Raw genomic sequence first — 20,409 nt, forward strand, 5'->3', positions numbered from 1 at the left:
CTCATCCTCCCTAAAGGACGCAAGGTGCATGACCCTTATGCTGCACGCCTGGAGAGCGGCAGCAGGCTGGGGGAAGTTATGTCAAAGAGGAGAGTCCATGGCCGTTCTGGTTGCAGCTGGATAAAGCTGTTTCTCCTCAAAGCGAGACGCCTGCCCTCAGTGTCGTCTAGGCTTCGTCTGGTTTATGCCCCAGCTCCCGGTTCGAAAGCCACGTTCGTCCTTCTCAGCGTCAGTCGGGGACGCTGCAGGAGATCTCGCCCTCGCAGTCGGATACACAACACTCCCATTTCAACACGGGTACAACCACACCCGGTCCGTTTCCTCACGGTGTCCGCAGGGCCGGCCGAGGGGGCGCCACGGCGCGCTCCCCTCAGGGCGCGGGGACCACGCTCCCCTCAGGCGGATCCCGCCCGGCCGCCCCGTCCCGCGCTGCCCTGCGCTTCCTTCCGGGCGGCGGCACCGCCCCGGCGGGGAGCGATGGAGCGCGGCGCGGCGGGGCCGCTGCCCCTCAGCCGCCTGGCCGAGCCGCTGCTCCGCAGGCTCAGCGAGCTGCTGGACCGCGCGGCGCCCGGCAAGGGCTGGCGGGAGCTGGCGCAGCGAGCGGGGAGCCGCGGCACGGTTCAGCTGAGGTGAGCGCGGGCAGCGGCGGGGCGCGGGCAGCGGCGGCACCGCGCGGGCCAGCGGCCGGGGTTTATCTCTCTCTCTAATCTCCTAAAACTCTGAAATTCCACTTGATAAGTGAAGGTATCACCACATACTGAAGGTATCTCGCCCCCAGGTTTGCGTGGCACTGTAATTTAATGAAAGAAACGTTGATGAATCTTCTTTGTGCGAATATGTAACCTTGTATTCCCTTTAGGTAGCTGTCATCATTTTCTTATTTGTGTTGATTGAATTCGCTGTGATTGAAAATGCGTTAAGACAACACCAAAGTTGAAACTCTGAAGTTCAGACGCAGTTAACTGACGGTGGGTTAGGCTGGGCTCCAGCAGTCAGTTGTTTTAACAACAACTTTAAAATCAGTCTTCCTGTACTTTGAAGTTGAGAGTCTGACTCACTCTCTACGGCTTCTGAACTAGGCACATGGAAATGAAAGGTGCTGTACTACTTTTTCTGCTGAAACTTTGAAAGTGAAAATTAGAATATTTCTTAATACATTTGCTGAAAATTGTGAGGTATATGCATCTCTTGCAGCATCCAACTCACTAATACCAGTTTCTGTCTGTGGAGGTACCACTGAATAACCTCTGAACTCCTGAAGGAAATGCTGCAAATATGTTCAAATCAGCTAGGAGTTCCCCATCTCCATTTTTAAAAATCTTTTTATTTATCTACAAGTGATTGTTAACCCAGGTCCTTTCTGAGAAAAAGGAATTAAGAAGGTCTATGCTGTGTCTTTCTCGCATTATTCCATAGCCCTCTGGATTTGGAGCAGTGTTCCCTCCAGGTGCTGGAGCCAGAAGGCAGTCCCAGCTGGAGTCTCCTGAAGCTGCTGGGGGATCGGGGCTGCACTGTGGTGGAGCTGGCAGAGTCCTTGCAGGCCCTGGAGCACACAGAGGCTCTCCGATGTCTCAGCCATTCAGGTCAGTTCTGGGCTGTGCTTTCACTGCAGCTCTGGATTTTACACTGGAAACACTCAAGTAACTAATTTTCTACAGTAACTAAAAACATCTTTAGTGCTTGAATTCTGGTAGTTGGGATCCAGATGATTACCAAGGTAATTGGCTCATCTGATTCTGAGGTTAAAAGTAAGCCAAGCCTTCATGCAGCATTGTTGCAGACTTGGACTTGGCTGCATGGATATGCTGGCTGTTGCCATTCCATCTGCTGACTGGGGTTTGGTGTCAGCCTGTGCCTCTGGGAGATGCTTATAGACCTGAGATGGACAGACAGGTAGTGCAGCCGGCACTTGGGTCTGGAAGTGTCAGTAACTTATCCCAAGTGAAGGGGAAGGATCCAGTTAGGGCAGTTCTGGTACATGCTGGATTTCGTCCAGCTTGCTAACTGGACAGATAAACTTAGTTTAGAACTAGATTTTTTTCTGCTAACACATGGACTTGATGATCCCTGTGGATCCCTTGCAGCTCAGCAAATTCTATGATTCAGTGTGGTTGTTCACAAAGTCTAGGAAGTGGGGCAGCACAAGGAGATGATACACAAGTAGGACCATGGGGATCATGTGCTACTTGCTGTAGTACAAAACCAGAGCCGTCTCTTAGGTCCTTCTTCTTCAGGATGGGGTGAAATTCAAACTCCTAGGAAATGAAAAAAGCTTCTCTGAATGGGAAGTGGAAATGAGACCGGCAAGCTCCTTGCCATGCTGATGGCTGTCCTGTTCTTTGGACAGTGTGTGAGAAGAAGCCATGGGCTGAGAACCATTGTTAGGACAATCTTGGGATTTTTAAATTCCACGATACGTACAGGAAGTGACTGTGTAGTGCTGAATAAACTACAGGAAAAGAAATGAAACTGTGAAGAAATTATGGATCAGATTTCTTAGAACTTGTTTAGAATGCTTCTGAGGAGTGCAAAATACTTATCAGGAGAATTTTCTTTTTTTAAAAAAAGTGAAAGTTTTGGAAAGAGCAAGTCTTCTTAATTTTTCTGTCCTTTAAATTGAAATAGTATAATTGCTGTTTGTATTGGTTGTTAGAGGATTGTGATGCTCAAAAACTACTTAACACACTCAGTTTAACTGTGGAAAGCAGCAGAGGAAGTGTTGAATGAGGAACTGAGGTAGTGATCTCCAGTGCTAGGTGTAGAAGGAAGTGATTTTGGAGTATAGAAGGCAGGGAATTTTGAAGTGTTGCAGCTATTTTGGAGTAGCTGCTGGTGTGTTCCACTCCTTCAGAGTAATCCTGTGTGTGGAGATAGCTGATAGAGCCCACTGCCCTGCCAGGCAAGGTTATGTGATTTCCAAATGCCATGTGGTCTCTGTTTCAGGCTGTTGCCTACATGGGTTCTGGTCTAGTTGTACCATCCAGAGCAAAGAATGCTTCAAATAATGATTTTTAAACTTTCTGTTCTGCCGTTGACTTCCCCCCCTTCTTCTGATGACCTTGGCTACATCAGTGGATCTGTTTTTGGGATCATGCTGTAACAAGATCTGGAATGGTTTAGGTTAAGAAAATAACTGCATCATGTCATAGTTAGTTGCTCTCCTGGCAGTTAAGATTTGAAGTGGAAAATTTTACCTTGCAGAAAACCCCCACCCTGTGTTCTGGAGGAGTTAGAGGCATAAAGCTGAAACCAAGGATTCAGCTCATAAGAGTCCATAAGGAATAGCAGGAAAACACACTCTGTTGGACTTAAACTCTTGACTGCTTTGACTTCCTCAGGCTGGGCCTAATCTTAATCTGAACAGCTCAAAGAAATTGTTGGGAGTAAGCAAATGCTTAAAACTGGAAATATCTTTCTAAAAAGGGATCTGTGATACCATAAGATGTATTATTTCCTTTAAAATTAAAATATCTGAATGATCTACTTTAAATCTTTTATGAGCTCCATCGAGTACTGATTGATTTGAGCATGGATTTTGTGTAGTGGAAGACAATTTTGAATGTCTTTAAGTAATATAACTAATTGGAACTGTGCATATACATAGTACAAACAAACCATTTGCAAGTATATTTAATGACAGAAATGTTCTTTGCTCCAAGGGCAATTTAAATGCAAATGTAAATTATGGACTTGTATTTTTTCATAACTTTCCTATGTGTAAATTCTGTCTTAAAGGTATAAAGATCATTGTACAGCCAGACTCTCAAGCAGTGCTCTCTGGTCAGATTGTCAAGCTGTGCTGCTGGGCAACAGGACACCCATTTGTGCACTACCAGTGGTTCAAGCAGGAAAAAGAGGTAAGAGTTCGTAAAGAATGTAGGGTTTTTAAATAGTGAAAATAACACATAATGATTTTGGATTACCCTTTTTTTAAAGACTCTTAACTTACAATGAGAGAAGATTGTTGTATATACTCATAAAACCAAAATTTTAAGAAATGCTGGATAATGATCCTATGAGTGTGCTAAAACAAAACAGTGATTCCTTATATTCGCACCACATTGCTCCTGGGGGCTGTGTATGTGGAATGGGGCAGAAAGGAAGCTGTAAGTTCAGTTGTCTCTCAGCCTACCAGTAAGTTTCAAGTAAGTGAAGGAGTTGAGGATGGTGTTATGGACTTGGAAATAAATATTATAATGCTTGATCCTGGTTTAGATTAGCCAATTGAAATGGAAGTATTTTTGGTTCACCTGTGATGCAGGTTCCCCATGGTAATTCTCCAGAACTGGTTTTGAGTCCAGTGAGTGTAAAGGATTCCGGCTTTTACATCTGCCGAGTGAACAGTGAATCTTCTTTCATGTTCAGTCGATGGGCACGCCTTGAAGTTTGTGAGCTTCAGGACACGGCTCATGGTAAGTGGCAAAAACCCCTTCTGAAAGTGCCTTCCTGCTTCCTCGAGGCACTTGGGTCCCTGTTGCTGTGCTTAGGTTGTCTGACACTTCCTTTTCTTTTTACTTGCTTTTTATTTTTTTAAGGGAGCTTAATGGGTTTGCCTGAAAACAAGTTGTGCATTTGTATTCAGCCTCAGCCACAAAACCTGACAGTGGGGGATGCTTTGGTACTAGAATGTGGAGCTGTTGGAAACCCAATTCCTCATTACCAATGGTTCAGAAATGGATTTCCTTTGGCAAATGGGAGCAAAAATGTCTACACAGTAAGTTACGGCAGTGGGCCAGCCTTGGGAGCTAATGTGTAACCACCTTGAGCTTACTAGAGAAAGTTCCCTTGAAGAAAATAATTTCTCCAGAACCTTGATAACTTCTGACAAAGTGCTCACTTGAAGTGCTGTTTTTCGTTTTTTTTACTCTTTCTTGCCTGTGGGCTTAGATGCAAGGATTAAATACTTGAGGCAGGTATTTTTTGGAGGTCTGTTGGGATGATTGTGATGATGCTTGCATAGGTAACTTACGTGGATGTGGAACATCAAGGAACATATTGGTGTCATGTATTCAATGACCAGGAGGACGAAGACAGCAAGAAGGTAGAAGTCATTATAGGTAAGGAGTTTTTCTGTTTCATAGAGGTCAGCTCCTTTGTCCATTTCTTCCACATCATTAGAATTTATTTTTGAAGCCTTCAGTATTAAGCCAAGCACATGCCTTCTATATTTTAAGTTTATCAATTTGTTAAGACACCTGTGCCTGCTTCCAGCAAATGGAATTTTACGGCTTTGGGTTTTTATGGTAACCAGCACAGAAGTGCTATCCCTTTTTTGCATTGCCAGCATGTATGTGGCTTGTTAGCAGATGCAAGATGATTTATGCTTTCTGGCAACTAAAAGCCACTTTAGCCCTTGCTGGGGACATGAACTCTGTTACATGGAGTCCTTCAGCAATCGGGACAGGTGAGATTGTTCATTTCAAGTCGAATGAATGAATAGAACACGTTTCAGTGCATGTGTATTTGCAGTGAACTGAAGAGGAGCAGATCTGTTTGTATAGCTTCCAGATCTATTTGGCAATACTGTTGTGTAATTTCCTTACCTCAGTAGTTTAGTACTCCTCAGTTTCAGGAATAGTTACTGTACAGTGTTATGGTCAATGCAGATTTACTCTGCTGTAAAGTGAGCCAGATTGCAGAGCAGCTTGACAGTGCCCTTTGTCTTCCACTTTGTGTGCTAACTCTCATAACTGAGAGCTCTTGTCTTCCATTTTTTCCCCCTCCTTAAAACACAAGGAAGGAAAGCTATGGCAGTGGAGTGCACAGAAGGTAAAGTAAACCTCTAGTTGTGAAGCAGTTTTCAAAATCAGTGATGGGGATGACAGGCTGTTGAATGTGTTGCTGAAAAGCATGTGTGGGTTAAGAGCTTGGGTTTAAAATGATGGATAATGCAACAGTCTTTCTGCACGTGCTTCTCTCTTCTGTTCTTCTAGACACCATGATCTAGAGCACACAGGAGAAAAACCAGGCTACTTTCTTCTTTTGTGGTATTCAAATAAATGTAAAGATCTGGAGATTTCTTTGGTGGGGCTCAGGAGGCAACATCCTAGCAAGAAAATCTGGAGATGTTCAGGAACCTGGGTGATCTTAGAGAGCTGGCTAGAGCTAGTTCCAGTGTCAGCTCCATGTCTGCAGAAGTGTTTCTAGCAACTTTCTTAGGATGATTTCCATTCTCCTTTGCATTGTTGCAATGGGGAGGAAGAAGTGTGTGTATTGTGACATTTAATGTTGGTACCATCCCTTGACTACTGAGCATCTCAGAGTCTGCAATATTCACAGCACAGGGGATTGTGTACAACAGCGTGTGGCTGCTCCGAGAGACCACTGGTGCTTCAGATATGTTAGTTTTCTTTTCCCTGCTTTCCAGTGTTCTCAGAATAAAGAGATGAAACCCCTGGTAACTTAGAATGTTTGAAAACTGTGTCTGAAATCTTACTGAATACAGGTAGCTTACCAAAATCAGATTTTTTGCTCAGGATGTTGCTTTTTCAGCAGCCCTTCAAACATCTGTTCTTCAGTTGGATGATTCTGATGCCTTGTTCCTTGTTCCTTCAAGCTTCTTGCATGCCTGTGGGATTGAGGTGTAGTAACTGTTTCCCCCCTTTATTTTTACATCTACTGTACTGCAATACTGTGTCTAGCACAGCTTAATGTATTGCTATAGGATTTTCTCTTCTCTGTGTGGAATAAGCACAAAAGGTTTGATTTGCAGAAATGCAAAGCCAAAAGTATTTTAGAAAAGTAGTTTGTTTTCTGTGTTTGGCTGTGTTTAATAATGGCATGGCACTTACATTTTTATTAATAAAATGGGGTTTCTGCTTCTTGTTTAAACCATGATTTTATTGGTGTTTTTCTTCACAGAAGATTTAAGTGATCTTCAGGAATCAGGTAAGTGGTAAGTTTTGAAAAACTTTAATTTTGCATCTTCATTTTAAGTTACAAGTCACTGAAGCCTCACTGGGTTGCAGTATAAACTTTACAGTATTTGGATGTATCTGTAACTGAGAATTGAATAGGAGCTGATACCACCTTAAGAGCAGCACCGCTTTCTAGTTCCAAGAGATTTAACTGGAAGCATATAGAGAATCATAGGGGTGCTGTTCATAAAATCACGCAAGGCTGCACATGAACTTACACAGATACAAAGGGAATTACCTTTCTTGTCTGTGGTTTCTTGGGACTCTCAGTTTTAGCACATTGCTGCTTTCTCAGATAATTAAGGTGAAAAAGATGTGAGGTGTCTGGCTGACACTCGTAATATGTTGAATGGCATATTTCTTGCAGTCATGTTGGAGTCAGCCAATGTGATTTGAAGCCTGTTAGGTGTTTATTGTAGAAGTGTAGATCCATAATGTTGCTCCAGAAGGCATTATCCCCAATACAGTTTTCCCAAAATCTCAACTCCCAAAGATAGTGCCCTGGGTTAGACATCAAATACGTTTATGTTTGCCCAGCCTCAGTTTCAATCACTGAAGGGCTTCTGTCATACTGTGTGATGTTATCCAGGTGTACCACTTTGGCACACTGCTTACTGTTCTTGGCACAGCATTGGCTCTGCCACCCCTCTGTGAAGTACAAAATAAAAGAATTTTCACATCCAGATGGTACTCCCTGCTAAGCATCCTTCACCTTGCATGTCTGCATTTCGTTTGGAGAGGATGAACTGTTCAGATGTCAGTGAAAATGCCAATGTGCAGTTTGTGAGATTCAGCATCTATTCTTTCTTAATCTATATAACTAGCTATTCACATCCTGTCAGGCTGTGTGCTGGAAAGGGTGAAGGAAATCAGCTAAAGAACAACAGCAATATCAACAAAACACCCCCAAACCCTGCCAAAAAAAAAAAAAAAAAAAAAAAAAAAAAAAAAGGGCTTTTTCTTGCATTAAACTAGTAAAGTGTTAGACAAAGCAGTGCCACTAGACTGTGGCTGTGGGAAATATGCAGTTCATTTTCTGTAGTCACTGACACGCTGTTCTTTTCTTCTATTTCAAGCAGACCCACAAGAAGAGTCAAGTCACAGACCTGTGGGTAAGTAGTTTTGTGCTGGAATGGCTGTATGTATTTGACACCCAGGTATTGCTTCTACTGACACAGTGCAAGACCTGTGGGGCAAATAGAGAGCTGCAGGGAGGGAAAGCTGTCGATGTTTGTGTAGTCCATTTACAATGCTTGCTTGCCCTTTCAGGAGTAAACTGTGCTGAGGGCACCAGTATTTTTAGTGACCCTGTGAAGCATCTGCAGCTTCTCATCTGTTTCAGTTTACTGCTTCAGATTCCTGTGGCCAGTGTGTGACTCCATTCCTTTGAACACTGGGAGGCAGTGGTATTGGGATGATGTGATAGAAAGGATTGCTATCCTGTCTGCTGAGGAAATGCTGTCCTTGCAAGCTCAGCTCTCCCTGTTCCATCATGTGGATGCTTTGATGCTGAGCTGAAGCTCATAGAGAGATGGATCGCACATGTGCTATGATGAATAGTTGCTAGGATTTTTAATCTCATTCTTAAATTTGCACTGTAGACTTGAGTGGTCAGGTATGTTGTCCTGTTGATACTGAACCAGGTGGAAAGGCTGCTGGCCACCGTCAAAAATTTATGCCTCTTCCAGGTTCATCAGTGTTAGGGGGAGTGTAAGTGCTCCCCTCTCATGTGGATAAGTTTTTGTCTTCAGGCTGAAAAGAGAGTTGAGCTGTATTGTTGATGTGGGATGACTTGTAAAATCAGATAAAATATTGTGCCTGAAGTGAGATGGGATACTCTTTTCACTTTGGAAAACCTTCAATTTAAAGGTGTTGAATCCATGGAATATATAAATGTGACATGTTTTTTTCTCTGTGTGTTTTGGCAGCCACAGACAAGGTGGCTCTGTTAATAGGAAACATGAGCTACTGGAATCATCCCCAGCTCAAGGCTCCAATGGTAGATGTCTATGAATTGACCAGTTTGCTAAGGCAGCTGGATTTCAAAGTTGTTTCTTTGCTGGATCTTACTGAGTCTGAGATGCGAAATGCAGTGGATGAATTTTTACTTCTCCTAGATGAAGGAGTTTATGGTAAGAACACGTAAAATCCCTTCTGAAGTAGGTCAGTTTTGTATGTATCAAGTAGCAAACATCTGGTATTTGCCTCTCCTAAACAAACTTCAGGGTAAATATGATGCATGTAGAATGGGAAGAATAAGTTAAAGGCACCCACCAGCATATCCTCTGATATCCTTTGGTTAAAATGTTATTGTTCCTTTGCTTTTAGAGCAGACCAAATGTTTGAACTTTTTTCTTTAACCACACCTAAAACTGCAATGCAGGCTTTTGTTTTCTTTGATAGTACTGATAGTACTTTGCCTAGATTTGATTTTGGGGGACAAAGCACAAGACAGAAGTGGGGGAGAGCATGATGGAATTGATGCATGGAGCAAAAGCCTTCATGTCTTGCATGGAAAAGGCCAAGAATGACCTGGTTTGGAGTGTAAGAAAAGTTCTTACATTTTCCACTGACTGCCACTATTTTTTCATTTTTCTAAATTCTAAGATTGTATAAAAAAACTCCAGGAATTATTTAGGACAGAGAGCAAAAAGTTTTGCCAGGTCCCCTATTTAACAGATTGCAGAATTCCTGTAGTAAAAGGCCATCTGAGAAAACATTATTTGATCCCTTTTTGGAACACACGGTCAGCTTATTTCTTAGTATGACTTTTTTTACGGGTGTGTTACCTGATGCTCTGTCTGTGCAGAACTGGCTGCTCTGACATTTGGGCATTTATATGTGAGCCAAAACCTGCCTGACATGAAGCCTCAGTCTGGCAGCAACATGAGGCTTTTGAGAGCTGTTTGCTCTTTCTATTCCCTGGGAAATAGATGGGCTTATCTATTTGGGTGAGCTTTAAGGTTTTTACACCTTCTCAATTTTTCTCTATAACTGTGGACATTTTTGCAGTTGTACTTTTTCAGCTAGTTGATTTAAAAGGTAAACAGAACAGTTTTTCAGTGGTGTTTGGCAATAACTATTTCAGTTTAAATCATCATTTTGTTCTTTCTTCATGGTGGCTATTAATGGCTTAAAGCCTGTAAAAGATGCTGTCAATGCACAAATAGGTAATGATTTATTGCCTTTCTAGTGGGCATAGCTTCAAATAGAAGAGGCATAGTGACTACTGCTGTTTAGTCCGTGCTACATATAAACCTGATGCCTACTAGGTTGTGTAATTCTGGCTTACTGCCAGGAAAGTGGCATTTCAGATGCTGGTCCTTAAGGGCAGGAGTAGTAAACAAAGTGATGATGATTGTCTCCTCTGATGTCTTAGTCTGTGCTGTTCTAAATGTAGGCTGCAATTAACATTGTATTCCACACAGGGTAAAAGCATAGACCCATATGTTTGAAAGGCTAAAAGTATTTAGGCTGCTTAGTTTTTAAATGAGAGGGACTGAGGGAGGGAGAGAGGCGGATATCACTTAAATGCTGACGTCTCTGAGGAACTTGAGCCTACTTAAAATTGTTGTGTGTGAGTCTCTGTTGAGGCCCTCCAAACATGTTTACTCCACTTACCCCAGGTATGTGCAGATTTATTTCTGATGTTGAGCTCAACATATTAACCGTTGCAGGTACTTGGCACATAGCACAGTCATCTGCCGAGGACAGAAAAGGAATGTAGTCAGTCAGTCCCATTACTTACAGAATACATGCTCAGATACATATAATCTCAAATATAACCCTGATTTAGGTCCAGATCCAAACTCTGGAAATCACATTAAGACTTCCCTTTTAACTTAGGGCCTGACACAAGGTCATGCAGTTGCACTTCATACCTTATTTAGCTCTCTTGAAGCTTGCCTCTCTTGAGGCTCAGGTAGCCCTCATATTTTCATTTCTTGTAGCTATGTGTAATGAAAAGGTGAAAACATTTAGCGTGCCCACCTCCACAAGCTAAATTAACAGTAGATCATCTTGGTATATTAGGGTGAGGCTTATTTTGGGTTTTCTCTGAATGTGCCAGAGCTGTAGGTGACTTAAATTTCTCAGCAAATTTTAGTAAGAATAACAACATAAGAATATTGTATCTCCAGACAGCATAAATTGTCAGATTTCTGTTGACTTTTATTCAGCTGAGCACTAAATACTAATTGCAGATCTGACCCATAGACTGCTTTGGCTAGATAAATAAAAATTCTTTTTAAAAGATGGAATTCGCATCATTAAGGAAAACCAGCACTGGGAATAGGCAATAGGAAAATTCAATTAAATCTCACAAGCCTCTGGTAACTGCATTTTATGGCAGTAGAGATTATTGATTCTAAGGTCATCTAATCTTCATGCAAATTTATATGACTTTAATATTGGACATTTTTATTCATATAAGGAAAATCTAAGCCCTAGCTTGCAGTTCCCTTTCTCAGGGTTGAGAAAAAATTTTATTCCATGATCGGGTTGGTTTTGTTCTACAAAAATATTGCATGTTTTATTGAAGATTTTAAATCTTAAAATGTTGTAGACTGTTGTGTAGTGACACATGAGGGACATGATGGCAGGATAATCATTTCTGGCTAGGTAAGCATCAAAGACTTTGTTTGTTTAGTAGACCCAGAAGAGTCATGAGTCTGTAACTAGGAGATATAGCTGCAATCAACTGAACATGAGCCGTTGGTAGTTTGGTAATGGGGATGTGCTCTGGAGTCCTACCAAACTCTTCAGCATTTTTTTTTCTGTCTATGAACTGCAGACTTACTGCTGCTCAGAGCTTTGTAACTGCACATGTGGAGAGGATGTTTTACAGTTGGCACAATTCCTTGTTCCTATCTGTGAGTTACACACATACATAACAAACTGTTTCTATTAGAGGTCATGACTACTTAGAGCATTTTAAGAGTATTTAACTTGGTACATTTGAGCAAATATCTAACTGATTCTATTGCATGTGTGATTTTTGTGCTTCTTTTAATTTATTGTGTTTGTGTAATGCGGAGTTGATGTTGATGTGGCTTGGAGGGGCTTCAGTGAACTTCCTGGCCCACAGTCAGAGCTGTGCATGACGGTTTTGACCTGCTAAAATGGACAGAAGTCTCTGATGCACTGCTCACTGTCACACGTGTTTTGAACTCAGGTTTGTTATACTATGCTGGCCATGGCTATGAAAACTATGGGAACAGTTTTATGGTTCCTATTGATGCCCCGAATCCCTACCGCTCAGCAAACTGCCTGTGTGTGCAGAATATCCTGCGGCTGATGCAGGAGAAGCAAACGGGACTCAACGTGTTCCTGCTGGATATGTGTCGCAAAAGGTATCCCCTGCATTCCAAGGTGGTGAGAGCTGACCTCAGCTCTTTGGGATCTTAACAGAAAGCTAGGTCTCCTGCTGACGAGAAGTCTTTAGGCTGAGAATTTCCTGTACTGCAAAGTTCATGGTTCTGAGAATTCACAGCCTGCACCTGAGTGCTTTTAGCATCAGTAGGATTCATCCACAGACTTCTGCCTGTGGCCTTGGATAGAGAGGTGAACCTGGTGGTTAGAATTTGTCCCCATGGGTACATACCTGCCTCCTGATTTCAATGATATTTATTTCTTTTTTGTTGTTGTTTGTTTTTTACAAGTTATAAACAGACTGATCAGATAAAAGTGAAATTGGGCATCTTAAAGAAGAAACGAGAGCCTTTCCCCTGGCATCATTATCTATCTTCTTCATTACAAGGAGGAAGGAGAATCACTGTGATCAAAGGAACGTTAACTTAGCAGAAGGGCTCAAATGAAGTGCTTATTTTAGAACTCTTCAGAGCCATGGATTTTGCTTCTGTACTGAGGATGTTGTGTCTTTATTTAGAGGTTAAAAACCAACTGATTGATGGGATTTTTCTACACAAAGTACTGTGTTCTTTCCATGTTGAGAAACTACTATGCTCAATTAAACTTGCACTTGAAATCAGCTCTTCAGTCAGCACTTCTGGCAGTTGGTCTCTGAGGAATTTTCATAACAGAAAATTGCTGGTGCTTTAGTATCTGTGAAGCCTCTAAACTTCTCTGCCAATGAAATGCCCATGACCCAATTCAGCTTCACAATCTGCTGTCCAAATAGAAAATCCATTGATGTAAGCCTCGTACTAACAACACCATGGTTGGGGAGGGGGGTGGATTTTAAAAATCATGCCATTTTTGAAATAATCTGAAATGGGTGGATATCAGAATTGTGTTTTGCAGAGATTGCAGCCAAACTCTGCTGGTTACTACATCGTGCCCTTCTCTGGATAATGCATGGTGCCTCTGTCTTTACACTGCCCTCAGGCAGAGTGTTGATGGTGCTGACTTTTGTCTTTTAGCAGTCAGGATTCATTTCAGACTTGTAGGAGTGAAAAAAATTACTGGTTCTGAACTTTGCTTTTTTTGTATTTTGAATTTGTTGCCATTATTAGTTCTCAAATTATTATTTTACTTCCTTGTGTTTCCATTCATTACAGAAATGAATATGATGACACAATTCTCATCTTGGATGCTCTGAAGGTTACAGCCAACATTGTTTTTGGATATGCAACGTAAGGAGGTTTTTCTTCTTCTGTGCCACAGAAATGACTGAGATTGTATAGCTAATCTTTTCCAGAACTGTGCTGTGGGTCAGTAACCTTGGTCACTTTTCAAGCACAAAAACTGCTGAATAGAAGAAGTCAGGAGCTTTACTAAAGTTGTCTGTAATAAATGTAAGCTCCTCATATGAGCAGTTTGATGAACAGGTCTGGTCTGTGATGTCATTGTAAGAGAAAGTTCCATCAGCTGCTTGCAAGGGAACACGAAGAGCAGATTGGCCTTGAACACAACTGGTTTTCAAATTATAGGGTTTCTTTCCCTCATTCCCAACATAAATTTACTGTTAACCATGCAGGTTTTTCAGTGTTTTTTCCTTGTCCAATGCTGATGATCTCACAGGTGCCAAGGAGCAGAAGCTTTTGAAATTCAGCAGTTGGGGTTAGCCAATGGAATCTTCATGAAGTTCCTTAAGGACCGTTTGTTAGAAGACAAGAAGATCACTGTTCTGCTTGATGAGGTTGCAGAAGGTGAACTCCAGCTTACTGCACTAACAGTCTCCTCAGCCTGCATTACTAGAAACAACTTTGCTTCCATGTCCTTCCTCTCATGGTGTATGTGGTACACTACTTAAAGCTCTTGTTGCATTTTGTTCAAATAGCAGGTGTTACTGGGCAGCATATTAACAACATTCCTGATGCTGAGCTTCTTTAATAGTGTTCAATTTTATACTTTCCTCTTCAGTGAACCTTATTTGTTCTGGGTATCTTTCTGCATGGAGCTTTGAATTGTCCATCTACAAAACTGCTCTTCTGTCCTGTGGTGCCAGCTGTCTTGTCCAGTTGTTTGCATGTTCATTTAAACAATTAACAGAATCCCACTTGCCTAAGAGTGCTATAGCAATGATAACAATTTGTTCTCTGAGTGCAGTAAAAAGGGCAATGCACTGTGTTAATTTGCCTGTTTCAGTGATGGTATTTTTGAGTTGATGGGAGAAGCACTAAAGTGAAAAGTGTGGAGGGAAGTGTACTGCTTCTGTGAAAACATCTGCTCCAAGCACAGAAGAACGGTGTCATACTGGTAGTGTAGGTGCATCAGCCCAGCTCTGCCCTGGGTTCAGCAGCCTGGGGCAGCTGCAGGTTGCAGAGCTTTGTCTTCTGTTCAAGAGTGCAGGGAAAGATTGGCTTGTCAGGCAGCGTGACAAGCACTGCTGTGAGTATTCCCAGGTGCTGAGTGTCGGGCAGTATGTGAGAGCTGTGCAGACTATGCCAGAGAAATGTTCCCATTGTCCCATGGAAACAGCGCCTGTGGAGAAGGCTGCAGCATGCTGGCACTGTGGTTCCTGCTGTGCCTTTGCCACAAGAGTGCAGTGCTCACTCATGGTCAGTTTGGTGACCACCAGGTCCCCAAGGTCCTTCCCTGTAGAGCTGCGTCTCAGTGAGTCAGGCCCTTTGTGGACCTGTGCAAGGGATTATTCCTGCCTGGGAGCAGAACTTGATGTTCCCTGTTACTGGACTGCATGACATTCCTCTCTGCCTAGTTCCACAGCTTGTCCAGGACCCTCTAAAGAGCAGTACAGTCTTGTGGGGTATCAGCCATTCGTCTCAGTTTTTAGTCATCTGCAAACTTGCCAAGCTGTGTACTCTGTCCTGACACGTGGGTCATTAGTGATGCTGTTAAATAACCAATACTGGGCCCTTGTATCTAAACTTAAAATACCCCCCTTGCCCCCAGTTCCTTATAATAATCTCCTCCAATGGAATTACTCACGTTCTTGAAATTAGTCACTCTGATTAGGACCTTACCCAGCCAGAGCTGTGATGCTGCTTGGACTGGCTCTGAGGAACACGGGAGGATGCTGGCCAGGCCACGTGCAACCCCTCGGGGCTCTGCAGAGCTGCTTTGGCCTTCAGGGAAGGAAGGGCTGAGCAAGGAATACTTGTAAAACTGCAACTTTTGATGGATATGCTGGCTCTGGCATAACCACAGCAACCACACAACATTGCAGGGAGATACTTAAGTCAGTTGGAATTGCAGCAGTATTGATTTTGAAAGAAGCTCTCTGCATCTTGTTTTTAGATATGGGCAAGTGTCCCCTTACCAAAGGCAAGCAAGCCCTGGAGATCCGCAGCAGCTTGTCACAGAAAAGGGCATTAACTGATCCTGTTCAACAAAGCACATCTTCTGCAGAGTCCCTGGCACGAAACCTGCAGTGGGCCAAAGCTCATGGTACGGTACAGTTTGCTTTTAGATGGTCCTACTGCCATGATGGGAGAAGGGAGAGCATGTACTATTGAATGGAAATGGAAGAAATTCAAGGTTATAGCTGCATTTTCATTACTGTGTTCAGTTGGAAGGTTTTGTGTTGGGATTTACCCCTACATGAGATAGTAATGAACAAGGTGACAAGTAGAATTCATGTATATTCAGTATATTTAAGACCACTCGGACAGTGGAGGAGAGACTTTTGGGTTGTCTACCTTCTGGGACTGTCTCCCAGTACTGTGTGTCTAACAGTGACATTTGTAAGATGGCATTGATCTCATTCTAAAGTCATCACCTAAAACAGCCATGTGAACTGTATGGTAAATGTGCATGATGAAAAGAAGTTTTCAATGTAGACAACTAAGAAAAATAAAATAAGACTGAGATGAGTTCCAGGCTTCCTGCTGGAGTGCATCTTCAAATTTCTTTGACAGTTGGCACAGAGGGTCAAGGATGGCATTTCTAAGACCACTCGTCATATAGGAAGACTCTTTCAGAGATGCAGATGTTTATTTGTGATACCAAGCGCTTAATTCTTGTTTGTTAAATGGTTGAAAAAGAAAAATGCATATGCTAAGTTTATATTTAGACTGTAACAATGTGTTATTTATTGGCAGAGCTTCCAGAAAGTATGTCCCTTGAATTCCAGTGTGGTGTTCAGATTCAGTTGGGGTTTGCAGCCGAGTTCTCCAATGTCATGATAATCTATACACGGATAGTAAAGAAGCCCCCTGAAATCACAGCTTGCAGAGCCCACATTACAGACTTCCCACTCGTAAGTGCTTCCTGCTGCTGTCTCGTGATCTTGCTCCACTGAAGTTGAAAATTTTCTGTTCCACCCATATCAAGCTGCAACTTGTATAATAAAATGGGTCTAAAGTGCTGCAACTTCTCAAACTGAAAGAAGTACTATTTTATGATCTACAAATTCTATACCGTCAATTAAGTTCTCTTTTTTTTTTTTCTTGCAACAGGACTTGGATGTAGATCCTAAAGAGGCCAATAAAGGAACTCCTGAGGAAACTGGAAGCTATTTAGTATCAAAGGACCTTCCCAAACACTGCCTCTACACCAGGCTGAGTTCACTGCAAAAACTAAGGGTTAGTATCCACTAGTCATTACAAGTTTGCCCAGATAATTGACACTAATTACGTTGCTTTGCAGTTCTGTTGAGGCAGCTGTGTATTGTTAGTGTACTAAGTTCTTTGGAGGGAAAGAATGGACAATAACACAGTTCAGTGACTTTAATTTCACAGCTGAAAAGTAAAAGGCAGGGAATTGATGCATATATGCAATCCTGAAACCGGTGTGCAAGGCCCTTTGTATTTGCCTGGCCCATGCTGAACTTGGCCAAGATGGGTATTTTTGTGCAGATCACCTCTTGCATGCTCTGAGGGTGTTCCTATGCCTTTTAGGAAGAACCTGACCTGAAGCAGAGCTGCCTCTTACAAAGTCATTAGTAGGTGATGAAAGTGTTGTGTATGATCAGCCTGTGCTCCTGGGCACACAGTTTTTGGAAGGTTCTCCCTTCAGCAGACTGGGGCACTGCTAAGTGTCTCTGTATCTTTGTGTCATAAACATCTGTGCCAGACACAGCCTGCTATCTCTTCTTCAGTGCTTTTGGCAGTTGAGGTAACACAAGTGCTTCTGGAAATACAGACTGTTCAGTAAACAAGTAGTGAACAAAAGAGGACCTCAGGAAACAAGGCTTGCCCAGTGTGTGTCTCCAGCTCCTAAAATGGTCACTCTGCTTCTCCAGGAGACTGGAGCCTCTCTAAGGGTTTCCTGTAGTGCTTATTTGGAGAGGAAGTATAACTTTTTCTCTCCCCCTCTTTCCTCTTTTATAGGAACACTTGATCTTCACTGTTTGCTTGCACTATGAGTATTCAGGAATAGAAGATACAATGGATGAAAGAAAGGAAGTTAATGTTGGGAAGCCCCTTATTGCTAAATTAGGCCTTCACCATGGATTCAAAACCAAGAACTGTCCCCAGACCTGTTGCATGCCTGGTTATCCTTTTCATAATCCAGTAGAGTTGAGTCCAGAGGCAGCTGAATACTACGTCCCTAGTCATTGCCAACCCAATTCCTGTCCAGGTGTTTACCATCCAAACTGTGCTTGCTCAGCCAGCATCACACAACCAGAGACATGTTCCTGCAATGGGACTTCCAGGATATTGGCTTCAAGACATGAAGTACAGCATTATTCACCCATTGTGGGAAAGAGTAATGTACCAGTAGAGACCACTGATGATACTGTTGAACTGGAATTCTTCCTCTCTGACAGCCTCAGCTTCTCTGAACAGCAATAGCTGGGATGTCTTTGGGATAGACCAGAGTGGCATCCTTGAATAGAGGGGTCTCCACACTGCCTCTCCATCTTTTGGAGTTAGGAGACTTCAGGACAAGGCCCTGGAGAGTCTAGAGCAGAAGCTGGGAATGAGGTTGTGATGAAAATTTTTCATATCCTAAGAGACCAAACTGGACCAATAGATTTTTTTCTTTTTTTCTTTTCATTTACTCTTTGTTGTTTGATACAGGGAAAAATCTGAACTGCTCAGAGTTTCCTATTCTGTTCTTTGGCCACTGTGTGTTAGGATCAGTCACTGATGTTCCAGTGCCTTGGATGTAGTCAATAAGCAGCTCTGACTGCATTCTCCTCTCTGATGGTCAGATGTCCAGTGTCTGGCAGCATCTGAGGTGGATTAAGATCTGTGCAAGGAACCCAAAACCTAAAGAGCCAGCAAACTGACATCACTTTTGTTTTTAAGAGAACTACAGATTATCAGAGGGAGCAAAGTCACAGAATCCTACTGTGGTGGATTGTTCTTCTTATGATTTTTTTTTGTTTTACATAACACTCTTAAGATTTTTGCTGATCTGATACCTGTTTTTTCATGTTCTGGAAGAACACTAACTGGAAAGATGAGGGCAAGTGCCTGCTTATAGCAAGCAGGGTATTGTATGGTCAGTCTCACAGGCATGCTGAGGGCTAAAAGTGAATGGGCAAGAGGAGTGAAAGAAGAAAAGGAAAAAAAAAAGCTCACAAGAAAAGTGAGCTTTTATTAGGTCTTTGAAAGTCTTGATGCTTTGAAAATGCAAAAATATTGGGGTGTGAGGAAACTAAAATCAAAGGAAGTTTTCAGACGGGGGAGTAGCCTCTCCTGCACCGGTAATATTGATAAGTAGTATTGCTTAAATTAAGATCCCCATCATAAAAATAAAATAAGTGAATGTTACTGAGGCAGACAGGCCAGTTTCCATCTCCAGTGGAGAGTGCTGTGATCTGGTGGCCTGGCAACATGCTGGATGGGCACTGAGGGATGTGCTGGTGTGGCCATAAAACTTTTGAGATGGGGATGTTAATGCATCTTTAACTAGATCTGGTGATCTTCAGGTTGCTCTATGCTGAAAGGTGGATATATGTACATGGATATAGCTATTTCCAGGATGACAGCCATGCTTGAAGTAATCTGTACATGAGCTTGAATTTCTGGTTTTCCTCCTGCAGGGTGTTAAATAGTGCCATACCTATTAATGAATGGGATGTACCTGCATTAACTATTCTGTGCAGTTGACTTGTAAATCAGATTATAGCTTGAAACATGGTCTAGGAGTGTGATATTTAGCTAATACGTTGTCAGTTTCCTAATTTCTATAAAAGCTTATTCTTTTTTCTTACTGTGTAATAAACTGTTGTCCATAAAATTATGTATGTGTGCATATGTAGTTGCTATATTCTTCTACACCTTCCAGCCTTAAAAAGCCCAAAGCTTTATTGAAACAAAACATGTAATAAAAGAATTTCCGTAGCAGAAAAGAAGGGGAAATCTGATTCATGAGCTTCAGCTCAAGATACACAGATCTGGACCTGGGCTGATACCCCTGCTTCTCGAAGCTCTTGCCTCTTGAGAGGTGCAAAGGCATTTGATGAATTCACTGAACTCTGTATTTGATGAATACACTGAAATCTTTAATAGGTAGGACATATTTGTATATGCATGTATATGTATATGTATATGTATGTACTTCTGTGTGTGTGAATTGATTTAAATCCCCTATGGGAAGTATAGTATGGATATTGCCATCTTAGATCTAGAATTAAATTCCTGCTGTGCGTATAGGAATTGAATCATTTCACAAATGTTAAATTAGTCAGCAATTAGGTGCTGCTAAATCCTTCAGGTGTAAACCCCTGTCCAAGTCTGAACCCTGTGACTCAGCAGCAGGGCCTCCCTTAGCCTTTGGCATCCATGGTGCCCGTGTAAATCGTTCTACATTGATTCTAGACAGAATTTCCTCTGTGTGCATCATCCATGTAGCAGTTACCACAGTGAACCCTGCCATTGAACCTCATTACCCTTTTGCACATTTACATTAAACCTGCTTTTGCTAATACCTTTAACAGAGGTTCTTTAAGTGACCTAAACCACTCAGACTTGTCCAAATCATCTGACAAAAGTCTGCCTGTGGCAGTAGTGTGTGTGGTGGAAAACTTTTATCTGTCCGAGCCCTCTTTAAAAAGAGAATAGTGATGGAAAGGCATTTTCTCACTGCAGCAATGTCTTTAGGAACTGCTCTAACTGTTTTAATCATTAGTGTTCAGAATTAAATACTCTGGTTCTTCAGGGCAAGCTGCAAGCAGCAC

General features: G+C 42.2%; 1 protein-coding gene across 6 annotated transcripts; it reads left to right on the forward strand.

Annotated features, from left to right (window-relative positions):
• Positions 1-78: 78 nt before the first annotated feature.
• LOC309585197 (mucosa-associated lymphoid tissue lymphoma translocation protein 1-like) lies at positions 79-19,472 on the forward strand (the record flags this gene model as incomplete). 6 transcript variants are annotated; one of them, XM_082301736.1, is made up of 17 exons in its annotated part: positions 79-629; positions 1,417-1,583; positions 3,736-3,857; positions 4,262-4,412; positions 4,536-4,714; positions 4,961-5,057; positions 5,737-5,769; positions 6,862-6,888; positions 7,994-8,029; positions 8,846-9,049; positions 12,091-12,268; positions 13,436-13,510; positions 13,899-14,026; positions 15,576-15,725; positions 16,379-16,536; positions 16,736-16,861; positions 17,609-19,472. In XM_082301736.1, 17 exons carry the CDS (start codon positions 79-81, stop codon positions 18,071-18,073), a joined length of 2,847 nt encoding a protein of 948 aa, XP_082157862.1. In that variant the 3' UTR covers positions 18,074-19,472. The 6 variants fall into 6 exon arrangements, with proteins under 6 accessions (XP_082157862.1, XP_082157863.1, XP_082157864.1 ...); XM_082301737.1 differs by having other exon boundaries at positions 7,997-8,029; XM_082301738.1 differs by lacking the exon at positions 7,994-8,029.
• Positions 19,473-20,409: the final 937 nt, after the last annotated feature.

Source organism: Coloeus monedula (assembly GCF_965178545.1).
Source record: "Coloeus monedula genome assembly, chromosome: Z".
Classification (NCBI taxonomy): Eukaryota; Metazoa; Chordata; class Aves; order Passeriformes; family Corvidae; genus Coloeus; species Coloeus monedula.